This window comes from Mobula birostris, chromosome 6, assembly GCF_030028105.1.
Source record: "Mobula birostris isolate sMobBir1 chromosome 6, sMobBir1.hap1, whole genome shotgun sequence".
Lineage (NCBI taxonomy): Eukaryota > Metazoa > Chordata > Chondrichthyes > Myliobatiformes > Myliobatidae > Mobula > Mobula birostris.
Window position 1 is genome coordinate 130,910,210 of NC_092375.1, and position 21,453 is coordinate 130,931,662.

At 41.9% G+C, this 21,453-nt stretch overlaps 1 protein-coding gene across 10 annotated transcripts in view; it reads right to left on the bottom strand.

Moving 5' to 3' along the window:
• plekhm3 (pleckstrin homology domain containing, family M, member 3) overlaps positions 1-21,453 on the bottom strand; it is a 149,660-nt gene that overhangs the window by 97,320 nt on the left and 30,887 nt on the right. For all 10 annotated transcript variants that reach the window (XM_072261321.1, XM_072261320.1, XM_072261319.1 and 7 more), the window contains 2 exons: positions 20,756-21,378; positions 1,889-2,800 (listed from right to left, as the gene is read on the bottom strand). In XM_072261321.1, the coding sequence (XP_072117422.1) occupies positions 1,889-2,800; positions 20,756-21,335 (1,492 nt within the window). In that variant the 5' untranslated portion in view covers positions 21,336-21,378. The remainder of the gene's footprint in view (positions 1-1,888; positions 2,801-20,755; positions 21,379-21,453) is intronic.

The window sequence follows — 21,453 nt, forward strand, 5'->3', positions numbered from 1 at the left end:
GTTGAGAAAACCTTTTTAAACACTGCAAGGAAAGCAGGAGGCAATGAATAATGACACCTGCTTCTTGTTTGGAAACAATTTTAAAAATCTAAAGATATGATATCCTATAACCCAGAAATTCCAATTCCAGTAATGAGGAAAGAGTTACTAGCAGGAACACAGAGGGCAGTCTCCCTAAAGTAGGTTCTGTAGACCAAGTCCCCACTAGGTATCCTCCAAATGGATAAGAAAAAGATAGACAAACACATGTTGACATGATGGTCTCCACCTGAAACTTTGACCATCCCTTTCTTTCTTTTCAACCTACTGAGTTCTTCTAGCAACTTATGTTATGCTCTGACCTTTTGTCAAAAGTCCTATTTGCATTAGGATCTGAATTAAGAATGCCACACTTCAGTTCATAGAAGTTATTTGCAATGAAAAAGGGAGACTTTCCATTTGAACTAACTCGACCTTAGTTCCTAAAGTAAAAAAAAAGCATTTAACCTTTCTGGCACCGTGCTCATGGTCACCATAAGTCCTAAGACCGTAAGACATAGGAGAAGAATTAGGCCATTTGGCCCATCGAGTCTGCTCTGTCATTCAATCATGGCTGATTTATTTTCCCTCTCAACCCCATTCTCCTGCCTTCTCCCTGCAACCTTTGAAGCTCTTACTAATCAGGAATCTATCAACCTCCACTTTACATACATTCAATGACTTGGCCTCCACAGCCGTATGTGGCAATGAATTCCACAGACACACCATCCTCCAGCTAAACAAATTTATCCTTATCTCTGTTTGAAAGGCACAGCTCTCTGGTCCTAGCCACAATTAAATCAATTCTATGGTACAGTATAAATACAAATGAAAGCTGTTTCATTATTACTTTAAAAAAATTATACAAACAATGAAGATGATGCTACTTTCTACTTCTTGGAGAGTTTCTCAATATATAGTATGACTTGTTTTGTTCTGGCCTTTTGAGGTACTGGTAAAGCCAATATGAAACCTACCGACAACACCACAGATTGGTTGTCTATTAAACAGGAGAACATAGGTGCCATCCCAAATGTTCCTTTTTCATCTTGAATGGTCTTGGGCGGAGGTTGAAACAGAACATCTCCTGCTAATAGCATTGTATGGTCAGATCATTCCTGGCTTCCAGGAGTGAGCATTGTGAAGTGGAAGATGAGAATTTATTCATTATTAGATGACAGTGCATCCATTCTGTCTTGGGACTCAGCACCGTGTCTAGGGTGGAATTAATTTGTGTGGAGGGACCAGACATACTGGGGCCAGCCAGACATGGACAAATTAGCCTAGAAGATGGCTCGCCTACACTTCCTGCCTCATGGTTCCCCCCCCCCGCCCCCCCCCCAGCTGATAGGCACCCATTCTTACAATACCCGACATTAAAGCTGCAGGGTTACACTCCCTCCTGAAAAATCCTATTCAATATTCTCAGCCTTGTGAAACCATTTCCACAACACCAAACCTAGAACTTCCAGTTCCTCCAGCAGATTAAGCTTCCTGTATGTTCTGATCAAGAGATGCATATACATTCAGCATACCACTATTCATCAGACTTCTACCTCAAAAGTACTTATTATTCTAATGTGTAGCATCTTAAAAATAAAAGTGAGTTAAAAACATATTGATGTATTGATAGAACGACATCTGGAAAATTTGTTATTCTGTCACCAAAGTCCTCAGCATACCAGATTAATTAGAATTTACCATATCTACATTGGCAGAGGTCAGAACCAGGCTACCTGCCCAGCTCCTGCTCAGCAGTTTACAAGATAAAATAAGCAAAAGAAATTCTCACTTTCCTGGGAAACGATGATGTTTTAACCAGGATAAGCTCTTTTCAAGCTTTATTTACTGACAAAATATAAACATTCACCTGCACACCTGAAGCTCTGAGCTGTGAGCCCCTTCTCCACTGTTATCACCGTCAGAAGACTGAGAAAGCTGCTGGTCACAGAGTACCGTTTATTCCTGCACACCCGCACACCTTCAGAATTTGTCTCTTTTGGCCGCAGATCCTTTGATGAGAAGTGGCCAGAGCAATTAAACAATAACGTGGAGTCAGTCACTGCCTTGATTGCCTCAGTCCACTCTTGAAGCTCCTGTTGTGTGTCTGCCATAAGAGTGAGCACCTCTTTGGGGAAAGCCAGCTTAAGGCGGGAAACAGAGCCTATCATGACTTCTGGCTCAACACTAAGGCATTGATTGATCTTGTAAGACATCAAGGGCTCCTCAACTAGGTCATTAGATCGAAAGCACTTTAGTTCACTTTGGCTAAGGACAAAGGTGTAAGAGTTCCAGTGATCCTGAGAGATCAGTTTATGAAGTAATCCGACCCGAATTATGCCGTCTGTGGGCAGGGAAAGGATTTTAGACTGAATTGATTCAACTTGGCAAGTTCCAGGACGCCAGCCAGGAAGTGATGCCTCTTGGGTTCTATTTGGCAAACCCAAGATCTGTGGCTGACGTAGGTCATGTGCTCGCTTCAGAAGGTTCTGCTTCCAGTCTTCAGCCTCCCAGGTGGAGCATGCTTGCAATTGTAGCCATGCACTGTTGGAAAAAAGGATTTCCAGGACCCGATCACCAGAAATGGCTGATATGGTGATGCTTTCGCAGCAGCTCAGGTAGAACACACTGCAAAGATGGCAGTCATTCCCAGCCTCTGCACTGTACAAGCACAGCTCTTTTGGATAAAGCTCCACGTAACACTGTTTCCAAGGGCCACTCCGATCTTGTCTCGTCACCAGATATCCCTTCTTCAGGACTTCACGACTGGATGGCTGAGGATCTGTGGCATTGAAAAACAGAAAAATTGGTGCTAAGCACATTGATGCATTTAAGACCTCCAGAGTTACCCACTGCATGACTGAATTTCCCAAATTCTACTCTCTGTACTGGCTTCCTGTGCTGCTGCGTTACCGATTTACAATGTTCCACGGACTGCTCCTTTCTACTCAATAATTTCATTCACTGTGCAGACTTCCAAGATCTCTGTGCTTTTCCTATTCTCCTATGTAGTTCATCCAGTTTCCAACAATGGAATTAGTTCCAGTTCTCTTTTCATTTACAGCCTAGTCTATCACGGGAAAAGCCCTCCCCACCATTGAGCACATCTACAATGTGCGCTGCGACAAAAAAGCAGCATCCATCATCAAGGACTTCCACCATCCAGGCCATGCTCTCTTCTCTCTGCTGCCATCAGGAAGGAGGTACAGGAGCCTTAGGTCCCACATCACCAAGTTCGGCAATAGTTATCACTTTTGAACCATCAGGCTCCTGAACCAGTGTGAATAACATCACTCAACTTAGCACTGAAATGATTCCACAATCTATGGACTCACTTTCAGGGACACTACAATTCATTTCTCAGTATTAATTTATTCAATATTATTTTGTCTTTGTTTTTTTTTGTACTTGCACAGTTTGTCTTTTGCATATTGATTGTCAGTCTTCGTGTATGGTTTTTCATCGATTTTGTTCTATTTTTTCATTTTATGAACACCTGTAAGAAATGAATCCCAGGATAGTATGTTGTGATATATTTACTTAGAAACTTTGATTTTATTTTACAATGACTGATAAAATCCTCCACTTTGACCAAACTGATGGTCAATTGCATCATAACAACTGCACAAAAGATATCCAGCTATGCCCCTGAGATATTTTACTACATTCAAGGCAGCTGCGTAAATGCAAGTCGTGCTGATTTTGAAAACATATGCAAAAATATGAGCACTGCTTCATTAGAAGAGCAGATTCTTATAATTTATTACATTCCTTTTTAGAAATAGATCTGTGTACATAAAGGTATTTACATAATGCTAATGACAACAGAATGTTTTTGTTTAGTTACTGCAATCAGCATCGAACATTCTCTGCATCACAAAAACGCCCTTCTGCAGTTGGAGACACAAGAAATTACAGAAGCTGGTATCTGGAGCAAAATACAACTTACTGGAGGGACTCAGGGTTGAGCAGCATCTGTAAGGGGAAAGGAATTGTTTAGGTAATCACAGTTCAAAGTGAAATTTATTATCAGAGTACATACATGTCACCACATACAACCTGAGATTGTTTTTCCTGTGGGCATGCTCAGCAAATCTACAGAACAGTAACTGTAAACAGGATCAATAAAAGAGCAAGAGCATATTAGACAACAAACTGTGCAAATGCAAATACAAATAAATAGCAATAAGTAATGAGAGAATGAAATAACAAGATGAAGTGTCCTTAAAGTGAGATCATTGGTGTGGGAACACTAGAAATAGAATGAGTGTAGTTATTCTCCTTTGTTCAAGAGCCTGATAGTTGAGGGGTAGTAACTGTTCTTGAACCTGGTGGTGCAAGTCCTGAGGCACCTGTACCTTCTACCTGATGGCAGTGGCAAGAAAAGAGCATGTCCTGGTCGGTGAGGATCTTTGATCTTTGATGATGGATGCTGCTTTTCTACGACATTGTTTCATGTAAATGATGTACTGGGCTGAATCTACTACCTTTTGTTGGATTTTCCACTCAAGAGCATTGGTGTTCCCGCACCAAGCTATAATGCAGCCAGTCAATACACTTTCCAATGCACATCTATAGAAGTTTGTCAAGGTTATTGATGAAATGCTGAATCTTTGCAGAGTCCTAAGGAAGTAGAGGCACTGTCATGCTTTCTTTGCAATTACATTTCTATGATGGGTCCAGGGCAGGTACTCTGAGATAGTGACACCTGAGAATTTAAAATTACTGACCCTCTCCACTTCTGATGAGTATTGGCTTATGGCCCTCTGGTTTCTCTCTCCTGAAGTCTATAATCAGCTCCTTGGTCTTACTGACTTTGAGTGAGACATTGTTATGACACCACTCAGACAGATTTTCAATCTCCCTCCTGTATGCCAGTTTGTCACCATCTTTGATACGGCCCACAGCAGTGCTGTCATCAGCAAACTTAAATATGATATTGGAGCTGTGCCTAGTCATGCAGTCTTAAGTGTAGAGCGAATAAAGCAGGGGGCTAAGCACATAGACCTGTGGTGCACCTGATGTGTTGAGACCCTGCATCAGGACTGAGAGTAGAGGAGTAAGCAGCAAACATAGAGGAGAGGATGTGGGGCAAGAGGGGAGCCAGGACGTGATAGGATAACTGAGGATAGGTGAAGAAAGATGGGCAGCTGGAGCCAGGAGAGGAGACTGAGTTGGGAGACAGAAGCAAGAGAGTGATAGGAGAAAGCAGGCAAGGAGGAAATGACTATCACACAGTAGCACTCACATCTACAGTGATGAAATGCTTTGAGAGGTTGGTCATGACTAGACTGAACTCCTGCCTCAGCAAGGACCTGGACCCATTGCAGTTTGCTTATCGCCACAATAGGCTAATGGCAGATGCACTCTCAACGGCTCTCCACATGGCTTTAGACCACCTGGACAACACAAACACTTCTGTCAGGAAACACACATCAAAGTTGCTGGTGAACACAGCAGGCCAGGCAGCATCTCTAGGAAGAGGTACAGTCGACGTTTCGGGCAGAGACCCTTCGTCAGGACTAACTGAAGGAAGAGCTAGTAAGAAATTTGAAAGTGGGGGGGGAGGGGGAGATCCAAAATGATAGGAGAAGACAGGAGGGAGAGAGATGGAGCCAAGAGCTGGACAGGTGATTGGCAAAAGGGATACGAGAGGATCATGGGACAGGAGGTCCAGGGAGAAGGAAAAGGGGAAGGGGGGAAAAAACCCAGAGGATGGGCAAGGGGTATAGTCAGAGGGACAGAGGGAGAAAAAGGGGAGAGAGAGAAAGAATGTGTGTATAAAAATAAATAACGGATGGGGTATGAGGGGGAGGTGGGGCATTAGCGGAAGTTAGAGAAGTCAATGTTCATGCCATCAGGTTGGAGGCTACCCAAACGGAATATAAGGTGTTGACTTCTGTCAGGATGCTGTTCATCGACTACAGTTCAGCATTTAATACCATCATTCTCACAATCCTGATTGAGAGGTTGCAGAACGTGGGCCTCTGTACCTTCCTCGGCAATTGGATCCTCCACTTCCTAACCGGAAGACCATAATCTGTGCAGATTGTTGATAACATATCCTCCTCGTTGACGATTAACACTGGCGCACTTCAGGGTTGTGTGCTTAGCCCACTGCCCTACTCTCTGTATACACACGACTGTGTGCCTAGGCACAGCTCAAGTACCATCTATAAATTTGTCGATGATACAACCATTGTTGGTAGAATCTCAGGTGGTGATGAGAGGCCGTACAGGGGTGAGATATGCCAACTAGTGGAGCAGTGCCGCAGCAACAACCTGGCACTCAACATCAGTAAGACGAAAGAACCAATTGTGGACTTCAGGAAGGGTAAGACGAAGGAATACATATCAATCCTTATAGAGGGATCAGAAGTGGAGAAGGTGAGCTGTTTCAAGTTCCTGGGTGTCATGATCTCCGAGGATCTATAAGACCATAAGACAAAGGAGCAGAAGTCAGCCATTCAGCCCATCGAGTCTGCTCCGCCATTTTATCATGAGCTGATCCATTCTCCCATTTAGTCCCACTCCCCCGCCTTCTCACCATAACCTTTGATGCCCTGGCTACTTAGATACCTATCAATCTCTGCCTTAAATACACCCAATGACTTGGCCTCCACTACAGCCCGTGGCAACAAATTCCACAGATTCACCACCCTCTGGCTAAAAAAATTTTTTTCTCATCTCTGTTCTGAATGGGCGCCCTTCAATCCTTAAGTCATGCCCTCTTGTACTAGACTCCCCCTCCATGGGAAACAATTTTGCCACATCCACTCTGTCCATGCCTTTCAACATTCGAAATGTTTCTATGAGGTACCCCTCATTCTTCTAAACTCCAAGGAGTACAGTCCAAGAGCGCACAAACATTCCTCATATGTTAACCCTCTCATTTCCGCAATCATTCCAGTGAATCTTCTCTGAACCATCTCCAACGTTAGCACATCCTTTCTTAAATAAGGAGCCCAAAACTGCCCACAGTACTCCAAGTGAGGTCTTACCAGTGCCTTATAGAGCCTCAACATCATATCCCTGCTCCTATACTCTATTCCTCTAGAAATGAATGCCAACATTGCATTCGCCTTCTTCACCACCGACTCAATCTGGAGGTTAACCTTAAGGGTATCCTGCACGAGGACTCCCAAGTCCCGCTGCATCTCAGAACTCTGAATTCTCTCCCCATTTAAATAATTGTCTGCCCGTTTACTTCTCCTACCAAAGTGCATAACCATACACTTTCCAACATTGTATTTCATTTGCCACTTCTTTGCCCATTCTCCCAATCTATCCAAGTCTCTCTGCAGACTCTCTGTTTCTTCAGCACTACCGGCCCCTCCACCTATCTTTGTATCATCAGCAAAGCCATCTATTCCATAATCCAAATCGTTGATGTACAATGTAAAAAGAAGCGGCCCCAACACGGACTGTGGTGGAACACCACTGGTAACCAGCAGCCAACCAGAATAGGATCCCTTTATTCCAGAGGGATCTAACCTAGTCCCTACATATCAATGCAGTTATAAAAAAAAGGCAAGACAGCAGATATATTTCACTTGGAGTTTGAAGAGATTTGGTATGTCAACAAATGTACTCAAGAAGTTCTATAGATGTACCGTGGAGAGCATTCTGACAGGCTGCATCACTGTCTGGTATGGAAGGGCTACTGCACAAGACTGAAAGAAGCTGCAGAAGGTTGTAAATCTAGTCAGCTCCATCTTGGGGTACTAGCCTACAGAGCACCCGGGACATCTTCAAGGAGTGGTGTCTCAGAAAGGCAGTGTCCATTATTAAGGACCTCTAGCACCCAGGCCATGCCTTTTTCTCACTGTTACCATCAGGTGGGAGGTACAGAAGCCTGAAGGCACACACTCAGCAATTCAGGAACAACTTCTTCCCCTCTGCCATCCGATTCCTAAATGGAAAACTGAACCCTTGGACACTACCTCACTTTTTTGAAAATACATGGTATTTCTGTTTTTTGCACGATTTTTAATCTATTCAAGATGAGAGGTGACCTGATAGAGATGTACAAGATGATGAGAGGCATTGATCATGTGGATAGTCAGAAGCTTTTTTCCAGGGCTGAAATGGCTAACACGAGAGGGCACAGTTTTAAGGCACTTGGAAGTAGATACAGAAGAGATGTCAGGAAGGCCCACCAGTGCCTTTACTTCCTGAGAAAACTAAAGAAATTTGGCCCATCCCCTAAAACTCTCATTAATTTTTATAGATGCACTGTAGAAAGCATTCTTCTAGGGTGCATCACAACCTGGTATGGAAGTTGTCCTGTCCAAGACCGAAAGAAGCTGCAGAAGATCGTGAACACGGCGCAGCATATCACACAAACCAATCTTCCGTTCGTGGACTCACTTTACACCGCACACTGTCCGAGCAGTGCTGCCAGGATAATCAAGGACACAACCCACCCAGCCAACACACTTTTTGTCCCTCTTCCCTCCGGGAGAAGGCTCAGGAGCTTGAAGACTCGTACGGCCAGATTTCAGAACAGCTTTGTTCCAACTGTGATAAGACTGCTGAATGGATCCTGACCCAGATCTGGGCCGCAGCCCCCAAATATCCGGACCTGCCTCTTGGTTTTTTTGCACTACCTTCCTTCCCATTTTTCTATTTTCTATTTATGATTTATAATTTAAATTTTTAACATTTACTAATTTTTACTATTTTAAATATTTAATATTTGTAATCCAGGGAGTGTGAAGATCAAAATCAAATATGCTGTGATGATTGTACGTTCTAGTACCAATTGTTTGGTGACAATAAAGTATAAAGTAAGTTTTTTACACAGAGAGTGGTGAGTGTGTGGAATGGGCTGCTGGCGACAGTGGTGGAGGCAGATACAATAGGGTCTTTTAAGAGACTCCTAGATAGGTACAAGGAACTTAGAAAAATAGAGGGCTATGGGTAACCCTAGGTAATATCTAAAGTAAGTACATGTTCGGCACAGCATCATGGGCTGGAAGAGCCAGTATTGTGCTGTAGATTTTCTATGTTTCTATATGTATACTGTAATTAATTAATTAATTAATTATATTTTATTTTGTTTTTTTTTCTCTATATTATGTATCAGATTGAACTGCTGCTGCTGTTAACAAATTTAATATCACATGCCAGTGATAATAAACCTGATTCCGATTCTGATTCTGAAAACAAAAGCAGATGGAGCCAGGAGAGGGAGTATGAAACTGGAAACAGAGGCCGGAGGGTGATAAGCAAGAAGCAAATGCTAACACTTCTAAAATCTGATAAGTAAGAATGGTAATCCTTTTACAGTTCAATTATAGCATTTCCACTCTCACTGCAACAATGGCCTTCTGCAAGCTGTTCATCTGAGAACAAATGAGTGTTACTTTTGTGCAGCAAACTAATGATCCCAAAAACACATCAGAAGTCATATATCTTGTGCCAATAAGGAGAGGTCTTACTTGGAGCAGGTCTATTCTTGCATTTAATAACCCAAAATAAACACTTGTTGGTTGTTTTCTTTTTTTCTCTCTCACTCACTCTCTCTCCCCCACCACCCCAATTCTCAAGCATGTATGGTTTCCCCCTCCACTCCCCAATTTTAAGTCTGTGAATCAAGATCCAGTCAAGCACAAAATCCAGATCTACCAGTGCAGTAACGAGGGGTTCTACACCATTGCAGGCATTGCTTTACCATGCAAAATCAAACACACCTTTCTTTTAGTTTGGTTGTGAAACAGAGCACTGTCCTGGTCAATATTTATCCCTCAGTCAACATAACCAAATTACAGATCATCTATCTCGTTGTCATTTGTATGAAAACAGCCTGCCCTATTTCCAATATTAAAATTGTACCTACACTTCAAATATAAAAGGCCCATCTTCAATCATAAGGTCAGAATTAGGGATGTCCACTGATAACTATGCAATGTTCTGCACCATTTGCAACTTCTCAGACAACAAAGCACTCCACAACCAAACGCAGCAAGACCTCTCTGGGCTGATAGGTAGCAAGTAATACTTGTGCTGCAAAAGTGATGGGCAACGATGGTACCCAACAAGAGGAAATCTAGCTATCAACCATAAGCAATTAATAGCGTTACTATCACTGCAATCTCCACCATCAATATCTTGGGGGCTAGCAGTGACCAGAAAATGAAATGGGGGGCTAGCAGGGACCAGAAAATGAAATGGGGAAGCCACATACACAATGTAGCTACAAGAGGATATCAGAGGTTAGAGATCGTGCAGTGAACAGCTCACCTCCAAAATTCCCAAAGTCAATCCTCATCTACAGGACTCGACCCAGGAATGTGATGGAATACTTGCCAACTGTCTGGATGTGTACAGCTTCAATAACACTCAAGAGGCTTGACACCATACGGGTCATAGTAGCCACTTGATAGACATCCCATCCACACCCATTCACATACACTGCTTCTGAAGCATAATAGCAACAGTTTGTACCGTGTACAGGATACACTTGCAACTCACCAAGACTTGTCAGACAGCACTTTCCAAACCCATGATCTCTACAACCTAGAAAGACAAGGGCAGGAAAAACATCACCAGCCTCCAAGCCACCCCATCCTTATCTTGAAAATACTGTATATTACTTTACTGTCATTAAATAGAAATCTTGGAAATCTTTCCCTTATAGCTTTATGGAAATACTAACAATTCAAAGACTGCAAAGGATCAAGAAGTTAGCTCACCAGCATGTTTTCAGAGGCATTTTGGGATGGGTAATTAAATACTGTATTAGCAAGCAAAGCCTACATCCCTTGAATAAAAAAAAATGATTGCAAAAAAATATAGGATGCTTTTCAAGTAACATTAGGATTTGATGTGGAAATGTTGATTCATTACTACCGACTGACTAAGTCTAAAACCAGAGTCCATAAACGTATTTGTTATTTAGGAATGCAGGAACGCCTATTACCTAAAGAATAGTTAGAATTCGTTGCATAAACATGTAACAAATCACTGCTACATGGAATGGTTGGGAAGAACAGAATAACTGCATTTAAGAGAAAGCAGGGAAGAGATCAGAAACTTGTGACTAATCTCTCTGCCTATCATGGAGTACAAGATTCTGTCCAAGGCCATTGCTAATTGAAAGATGTCTCATATGGAGCCAGCGATTCACCTGGATTAGACATCTGCCATAACCAGGAGGGAGGATCTCTGACAACCTGTATAACAAGTTTGTTGGCTGTCGGAGACATGTGCAGAAAAGTTTTGAAGTGGAAAACCTGTTGCACTAGGGCAGATCCACTTTCTTGACCTGTTGATCTCATCTGTCCAGTCTGTTGGAGCTGATTTCACATGCTGGGACAAGCATATCCCTTTCTCACTGGGGTATGAGGCCTACTGTCTACCCTCAACTGATTTAGCCCACCTGTCAAAGCAGTGTACTGGAGTGGGGCTGCTGTCACATGCAAACAGTACTTGGATCCACAAGTGAGAGTTGAGTGTCTGGTGGGACCCAAAGGTGATTGACCGGCCCCAGAATGGGCACAACAAGCCCCTTCATCGGGGTGTTACCCCTCCCTGGACACTACATGCACTCTGTAACCTGTACCATCCAAGGAGATAATCACCTAGGTGCGAGACAGGGTGTCCTTTCCTAACTCAGCATGGACCTGGAGAAGGCCCCTGACAGAATACCACATGATACAGAGGAGGATTTGGAGTGATCAAAAGTGATCAGAATCTGAAATTGGATATGACTGCTTTACACAGATGCTACTAGTGCAGTCCATGCTGAGAAATGGAAAGCTTTCTGATCAAATCTGGAGTTAGGCAAGGCTGACCTCTGCCTGTGTGCAGTATTGAAGGTTTTGCTGGATCCATCAAGAAACACGTGGACATGAGGGGTGACAATTCTAGGCAGGGGAGGCACTCAAGTCAAGACCTCCCTGTCATGGATGATGTCACTATCTTCGGCTTGGATTCACTGCTGAGGAATAGAGAACGCCGTGAATGGGCATTAGGCCACAGTGAACAGCAGCAAACGTGAGGTCTATTTCTTGGCAGCTGGTTTGTCTGATCCTTTGTCTCCTTCACTGTCAGGTCCACCTTTCTGAAGGTGTTGGGGAGCTGGCTCAGAGGTTCAGTGTGTAGCAAAACAGAAACAAGAAATGGGGGAATGGCCTATTCCCACTTAATTGTAGGAAAATGCCAGGTCACTAGGTGGAAGATACTCAGGCTGCTGTTATTATCAACTGAGAAAAATACAAGGGAAAAAAAAACAAGGACTTACAAAGCTAACAGAGTGGAATAAGCTTTATGCCAGTATGATCTAGTTGGGTCAAAGGGTCTGAACATCTGCAATACATTCTTGCAGTGAAACATGCTATATAAATGCAGGTTCCTTCTTTTAATTATACAGGCTTTGACACTGTTGCATAGACTTCAGTCCTTGGGATTTATGGCTTTGAGGCATAAGAGGATAGATGTTGAGATGGTTCCACAAGTGGGAGAGTCTAGTTACAATATTATAGAATTGTACATTCATATAGCATTACAGCACAGAAATAGGCCCTGCAGCTTATTAGGTCCATACCAAACTGTTATTCTGCCTAGCTCCATCAACCTGCGCCTGGACCGTAGCCCTTTGTACCCCTCCCATCCACGTACTTATCAATCAAAATCACATCTACCAGTTCCACTGGCAGCTCTTTTCACACTCGTACGATACTGAGCGAAGAAGCCACCCCCATCAGGTTCCCCGTAAATATTTCACCTTTTACCCTTAACCTATTAACTCTAGTTCTAGTCTCACCCAAGCTCAGTGGAAAAAAGCCTGCTTGCATTAATGGGACAGTCATTTAGAACTGTGGTAGATGTGAATTTCTTCCTCCAAAGGGTGGTGAATTGCTGGAATTCTCTGTGCTTGAGGATTGTGAGGGCAAGATGACAGATAGTTATAGAGAATGAATAACTCAATGGGCAACTGGCAATGAAGAAGCGTTGAGGCTTGGGGCAAATAATCATGGTCAAATTGAATTGCAGGCATTCTTGAGGGAACAGGTGGTCTACCATTGCACCATTATCTTGTGTTCTCTGGTACTTTGTTTTGTTGCATCCAAGATGATTCATTTGGAAATGCTGACATTCCTTGTCAACTACAGCACAAGTTCCAGCAATCTCCAAGCCGTCAACAACACAGTAGCATTTTATTCGTAAGCCGAACAGCTTGCAAATTGGAAATGTGGCTGCAGGTACAGTAACCTTTACTGTTGGTTTTCCAAACTCACATTGGTATGTATGGACTATACCCAAACTGGGACATTTATAAGTTACGGTGGATCTGCATGTCCGAGATCTGACCAACATGCAGCAGGAATTTACTGAATATTGATCAGGCATGGGAAACCTAGCTGATCTTTCCCTCGAGATGCACAGGTTGTAGCTTTCTTCCCTAACCTGACGTTGACTAGAGGTTAACCACTACATTTCCTCATCTGTATGACACAATGGCTCATTCCTTTACTTTCGATTGAAAACTCAGCTTTTGTTTATTGCTGGTGTCTGGTAATTTTATAAAACTAGCCTGAGCAGTTTGCCTTACCTAGTACTTTCGTCAAATCAGGATTATACTTTGCTTGCATAAACCATGATTAATCAAATATAAACATGCAGAATTCTGGAGAGGGCATTGTGTTTGAGCACAGATTTGACGGTACTTGGTGGTCCCTTAACTCATAACTCAAAGTTAAACATACATTTATTACCAGAGTACATATATATCATCATATACTACCCTAAGATTCATTTTCTTGCAGGAATTTACTGTAGAACAAAGGTACCCCAATGGCCAAATACTAAAAACCTGTGCTGCTAGAACACCTGGACAGCAAAGGTGCATATATCAGGATGTTCTTTATTGACTACAGCTCAGCATTCAATACCATCATCCCCTCAAAACAAATCAATAATAAACTCCAAGACCTTCACTCAATACCTCCTTGTGCAATTGGATCCTCGATTTCCTCACTTGCAGACCCCAGTCAGGTCAGACTGGTAACAACTTTTCCTCCACAATCTCCATCAACACAAGTGCAATACAGGACTGTGTGCTTAGCTCACTGCTCTAATCACTTTACACTTATTACTGTGTGGCCAAGCACAGCTCTCGAATGCCATATTCAAGTTTGCTAATGACACCACTGTGGTAGGTTGAATCAAAGATGGTGACAAAATCAGCATATAGGAGGAAGACTGAAAATCTGGCTGAGTGATGCCACAACAACCACCTCTCACTCAATGTCAGCAAGACCAAGGAGCTGGTTATTGACTTCAGGAAACCAGAGGTTCATAAGCCAGTCTTCATCAGAGGATCAGAGGTGGAGAGGGTCAGCAACTTTAAGCTCCTTGGTGTAATTATTTTGGAGGACCTGTGCAATTATGAAGAAAGCAAGGCAGCACCGCTACTTCCTTAGGTGTTTGCGGAGATTTGGCATGACATCTAAAACTAAAAACATCCAAATACTAAAAACCTGTGCTGCTAGAACACCTGGACAGCAAAGGTGCATATATCAGGATGTTCTTTATTGACTACAGCTCAGCATTCAACACCATCATCCCCTCAAAACAAATCAATAATAAACTCCAAGACCTTCACTCAATACCTCCTTGTGCAATTGGATCCTTGAGATGTGTGATGGAGAGTATACTGACTGACAGCATCACAGCTTGATATGGAAGCACCAATGCCCTTGAACAGAAAATCCTACAAAAAGTGGATACGGCCCAGTCCATCACAGGTAAGGCCCTCCCCACTACTGAGCACATCTACATGAACATTGAAGCAGGAAAGCAGCATCCATCATCAGGGACCCCCAACCACCCAGGACGTGCTCTCTTCTTGCTGCTACCATCAGGAAGAAGGTACAGGAGCCTCAGGACTCACAACATCAGGTTCAGGAATAGTTATTACCCCTCAACCATCAGGCTGTTGAATCAAAGGGGACGACTTCACTCAACTTTACTTGCTCCATCATTGAAATGTTTCCACAACCTGTGGACTTACTTTCAAGGACTCTTCATCTCATATTCTTGATATTTATTGTTTGTTTATTTATTATTTTTCTCTTCTTGTAATTGCAGTTTACTGTATTTTGCACACTGGTTGATCACACAAGTCGGTGCGGTGTATCATTGACTCTACTATGGTTATTATTCGATTATGGATTTATTGAGTATGCCAGCAAGAAGCTGAATCTCAGTGTTGTATATGATGACATACAGTATATGTACTTTGATAATAAATTTACTTTGAACTTTGAAATACAATGGAATCAATGAAAAACTACACATGAAGACAAAGAAGTAACGTGCAAAAGACAAACTTCGCAAATACAATAAAACAAATGCAATAAATAATACTGAGTACATGAGTTGTAGACTCCTCAGTATTACTTACTTATTAACTGTACTATTCCATGACTCCATGAAATCACCTGTGAGTTTGAACGATTGTTAGAACCACTAATATTGCTATTCCATCACATTATTAGGTTTCACATTTCAAAGTTAAAAGGCAAAATAGAAAATGTTAATGGGAGCACTCTTATCCCTCCCTTTCTCTCCCCTGTACATTCTCTCCTGTGCAAACATTGGTTCCATGTCCTATATCTCAGTCTGTAATTTTTTAGCCTTGTGCTTAAGTTGCTCCACAGACTCACTCCCCTCTATCTCCACAACCCCCTGTAGCTATCCAACCTTGTGGAAGCTCAAAAATGGGCTTGTCTCTAAGCCTGATTTCCTAAGCCAAATTACAAACTGTGCTCCAAGTCCAAGACTTCCGTTCCTATTCTGCATCACTCTGCCACTCTCTCTTCCTTTACAGATAACCCAGAAAACCTGCTCTTTCACTGCGCTGTATTGGAGTTCCAACTTCTATGTGGCCCAGAGACAGATTTTGTCTGTGAAGTATTTTGTAAAGTGTTCACTTATTGCTGTTGTTACTAAAACATAATTCCCACTCTTTCCAACAATTTAATTACATATATTGAAAGGTAAAATTCTCCCAATAAACACTGAAACCATAAAATATTGCTCTTCTTTTTCTATGGAGAAAGAAACTAATCTCTGCACCTCATAATTGATCAATGGCTCCTACTATTCATTGTATACTTTAAGAGTATTACATTCAGCAGACACACTAATCTGCTATTTGCTAGATAATAGGTGCATGTTTTGTTACTGCACTCTTCCCGTTAATTCAATAATATACTGTACATGCTCTTATTTTTCACTCTGGTAAATTTCACTTGGCTGCAGATTATGGTGAGCCACTTTTCTTAACCACCACTCCTCACAAACCCACCACCCTCCATACAGTTAGCTTAAAGGCACTTCAAGAGATCAGTATTCAACCAGACCAACAATACGGTCTCTGTACGACAAGGGTCTGTATAGAAAGAGTTAAATGTGATTCATCCTTTGTACATGCTAAAATAAAATGGGAGTTTGAAAGACAAAATGCTGCAGCCACCCAGGGAAAGAGATGCTGGAGCCTTTAAGACAATAAGACATAGGACCAGAGTTAGGCTGTTTGCCCATTGAGTCTGCTCCACCATTCCACTGTGGCTAATTTATTAGTCCCCTCAACCCCATTCTCCTGCCTTCCCCCCATAACCTTTGGCACCTTGACTAACCAAGAACCTACCAACCTCTACTTTAAATACACTCAATGACTTGGCCCATACAGCCGTCAGTGGCAATGAATTCCATAGATTTACCACCTTCTGGTTAAAGAAATTCCTCTCATCTCTGTTCAGAATGGACATTTCTCTATTCTGAGGCTGTGCCCCCGGTCCTAGACTCAACCACCAGGAAACATCTTTTCTACATTCATTCTGTCTAGGCCTTTCAATATTCGATAGGTTTCAATGAGAACGCCCCCCTCATTCTTTTAAACTCTAGCAAGTACAAGCCCAGAGCCATCAAATGTGCCTGTTACTTTAACCCTTTCATTCCTGGAATCATTCTTGTGTACCTCTTCTGGACCCTCTTCAAGGACAGCATGTCTTTTCTTAGATGTGGCCCAGAACTGCTCACAATACTCCAACTGCAGACTGGCCAATGCCTTATAAAGCCTCAGCATCATATCCTTGCTCTTATATTCTAGCCCTCTCGAACTGAATGCTAACATTGCAAGTTAACCTTTAGAAAATCCTGCACAAGGATTTCCAAGTCTCCATACACCTCTAATTTTTGAATTTTCTCCCCATTTATGCTTTTATTCCTTCTACCAAAGTGCATGACCATACACTATATTACATCTGCCACTTCTTTGCCCATTCTCCTAATCCGTCCAGGTCTTTCTGTAGATGCCCTCTTCCTCAACACTACCTGCCCCTATCCTTGTATTGTCTGCAAACTGAGCCACAAAGCCATCAATTCCATCATCCAAATCAAGCCAGTGAGAGACAGCTGGAGTCCATGCTGGGTTGCGCACTGGTCCTTCACAGTGCTGCCCTCCAGTGTTCGCTTGGAAAATGAGTTGGATTGTGTTTGCAAATGCACTAGCACGTGATGGGGACTGTTGTACCATCGATATACACGCCATGACACTCAGGGTGTTAGGCTATACACGGTGGATTCTGGTTAACTGGACCATTGGTTAATCAGGGTAACTGCTTACTTGGGACACTACACGACTTAATTGGGACAACAGACTGCTGCCAAACAGTTTCTAACTAGCATCAGTGGAGTGTATTTTTGTGGTTGTTGGACACTACACTATGCTTAGAGTAAACATTTTTTATGTAGCATCTGATGCGTGTGTGTTCAAAAAGCAGTCATTTTATCCACTGATGGTTGGCAAGAAATAAGCAGTAAGACAATTCTGAACTCCTTTGCTCACTGCAGTTTCAAGCATTCTGGCTTGGAGATGCCAAAAATGGCCGAGATTGAAAACGAAGCAGTTTCACTACTTCAACAAGTTAGGAACTACAAAAAATTTGAAGGTATCAACAAACATCTTGAATATTATGATGAAAATGAAGATATGGAGGATACAATCACTGATAACATTGTATGAAACCAATCCACTATCTGTACCAGGAGTCTGCAATGATTCAAAGGAACACGGAAGCGTACACTGGATGCATTTCTCCATCGATAATGATTCAGAACAAATACACAGTCTTAAGGTGCTGAAATAACATTGCTAGTGTCTTAATTTGTTCTTCATTTCATTTAAGTATGTAATTTATTACTCAGTTAAATAGTAGTTGGCCTTTTTTTTAAATACTTTTTAAAACTATTTTCATGAAATTTCGGCTAATTGGGACAGCTGCTTAAATGGGTCAAAATGTACTGGTTCTGATATGTCCCAATTAACCAGAATCCACTGTGACTGTATATTTTTCTGCTAATGTAACTAAATGTCCTATATGTGCTGGATTCTGTGTGTGATTTGGTATCGTGTTCTGCACCTTGGTCCAAAGGAACACTGTTTCGTATGGCTGTATTCATGTGTATGGTTGAATGACAATTAAACTTGAACTTGATGTACATGGACACATATCCTTATGATTAGATTATGGTGAAGAATGTTTTTATTCCTTACAGAACTATTGTCTGTGTTTTCTAATTTATGAGTCTAGGGAGAAGGTTGTTAAGAGATAAGAGGGTGCAGCTGGTATCACTAAGGGATGGAAAAGTACCTGGGTAAGAGGTATGTTAGAGTTTTGAAGGAATCTTGAATAGTATAAAAAAGGGGCACTTTCTTTGTGCAGAGGGGAATTGCCTCTTAGACTGAGTCATGACTAGTGCTAGTGCCAAGAGTCAAAGATAGGGATAAGTATGTTGAGAGAGAGAGACAGAGGTGAAAGGTTGTCAGATCTGTGGTACCCACTGGCATTACAAAGACTGGCTTATTAAGTGGATAATATTACGTTGTTTTCTGTACTACTTCATGAATCATTTGTTTTCCTTTCTGTATTGCATGTTTTATATCATCCTAATAAAATGATTTCTTGTGGCCTTCAATACATGTGCAGTGCCTCCTTTGCGAACACTTTTGTCCCTTGCTGAAACAGAAAAGAATATGGAACAAGTTTGTACTTTCTCAGACAAGTTAGACCTCTATTCATATCTGTATATTTTTCTACCTCCACAATTTTAGATATAGTTTCTGTCACTCACACTCATTTTCCTCAAATGAAAGGGAAAGAAAGCCAGAAAAGGTTGCTCACTTAAAAATTAGTTGTCGTGCAGTTGCTCCATAAAATGCCGCGAAACCAAAAGCAGCTTTTTTAAAGTATATTTTGAATGGATTAACGCTCAAGTTGTTCATGTAAAAGCGTGGTGTGAAAAGGCAAATCAAGTGTGTAGCATAGTAAAAAAAGTGCAATTATAAAGACAAACTATGATAATTTGATATCCCACTATTTAGAATTTGCAATGGCTCATTACCCAAGATTTGCCATACCTTCTATCAACTACTGGAGCCTCAGTTTCTGCACTCTACATTCACTCAGTGGGACTATAATTCTAATGCTTTCTTTACACTGGTCTGGCTTTGTTGCTTACTCTCTTGTGAAACTTACCTAATTATGTTTCCCCACTTTCCTTTTGCACTTACCTGGGCCTTGTTTACCATGCCCCCTTTAAACTTACCAGGTCTGCTGAGAAATGTTATTCCATGGTGTAGAATCTTCAAAAAATCAAAATTTAAAAGTGTACTGGAATATTAATAGAAACACAACTGATTGATGAGAAAATCTTCTGAAAATAGTTCATACCCAAAACGAGCAATATAATAGTAATAGATTAATGGAGTTTAAAGGCAGGCTTATCTAAGAAACGATATGCTGGCATTGGAAAGGGTCCAGAGGAGGTTCACAGGAATGATCCTGGGAATGAAAGGCTTAATCAATGAGGGGCGCTTAAAGGCTTGAGGCCTATTCTCATTGGAATTTTGAAAAATGATGGGGATCTCCCTGAAACCTACTGAGTTATGAAAGGCCTACATAGAGGGGACGTGGAGAGGATGTTTCCAATAATGGGGGAGTCTAGGACAAGAGGGCACAGCCTCAGAATACCAAGCTGACCTTTTAGATCAGATCAGGGATGAGGAATTTCTTTAGCCAGAGGGTGGTGAATCTGTGAAATTCATTGATGGGTATATTTATAGTGGAGGTTGATGGGTTCTTTATTAGAAAGGCTGTCAAAGGTTACGGAGGGAAGGCAGGAGAATGGAGTTGAGAGGGATAATAAATCAGCCCTGATGGAATGGCAGAGCAGTCTTGATGGGCTGAATGGCCTAATACTGCTCCTATGTCTTATGGTCTATGGTCCAGCATACTTGCATTATATGCAAGGTGAAAGCATTACACCAAGGCACTTTGACGTCCCATTTCCTCTTTTCCTTCCCAAAGCCACATCCCAGCATCTCAGCCATTAAAACATCTTTTAGGTGAAGTAACAAAAAGCTCTGGGAAACCTATTAACTGATTTTTATGTATTGAATAATGATAATTCAGGGATTACATCAAGGTATAGAATGATGTTTTCTACTGCAATCACTCCATGGCCAATTAATTCAAAAGCAACAAATGATCACCATACTCCAGATACACTCCAACCTAAATTTTATACAACCCTAGCTTAAACTGCCTTGAGCTTCAATCTTTTTGAAACAAAGACCAATTTCAACTGAAGTCAGACCTGCAGCACGTACTACTTGGTGCAATACCAGTACAGTAATATGACCTGTAGTGTAAATGGTACTTACCACCTTTCATGCGAGTGCTCATTACAAAGCGTCTTTCTTTATCAAATGAGGTGGCAGCATTGGGGAGAGGCAAATTGAAGTTCAGCAGGTAACGAACTGGTGCTGTGCTAGTTTGCAACCCGTTGCGTGATGGAATGATGTCGGACTGCGATCGTAAGAGCAGTGGCCTGTTGGTTGACCCATCTTCAACTGGGTTGTTCCTCCTGGTGCGAATGGCATCATAACCATTTGAGATGAAGGAACTTTCAATGCCCAAACCATCAGCCCTTTCCTGTTTTGGTCCACTGGCTATGCTAACAGGTTTTCTGTTAAGTGCATTACTCCTTATGTCTATTTGTTTTGTTGTCTCCAATGTGCTCAGTTTTTGAGCTGCAGCTTTGGTGCCATCTTTCTGCTGCAGTTTCTCATTTCTCATCTTAAGAATTTCATGTCCAATTACCACTGGGACCTCCTGGATGCCATACACTTCATGCTTTGGATGATCAGCATATGCTATTTGGTCATCAATGCCATTGTAAAGAAAGAACTCTTCAGTGGCTTCCAAAGCAGGGCTGATGTCATCTGCTTCCAGTGCTTCCATTAGCCACTACAGAGCTACCAACAGTTCAATTGGTCTAAATGGTCTGGTTAGAGAGATTACAAAATATATGAATCAAAGTTCAGCAGGTCTTTTCCTTTTGAAAGATTTCACAAACATT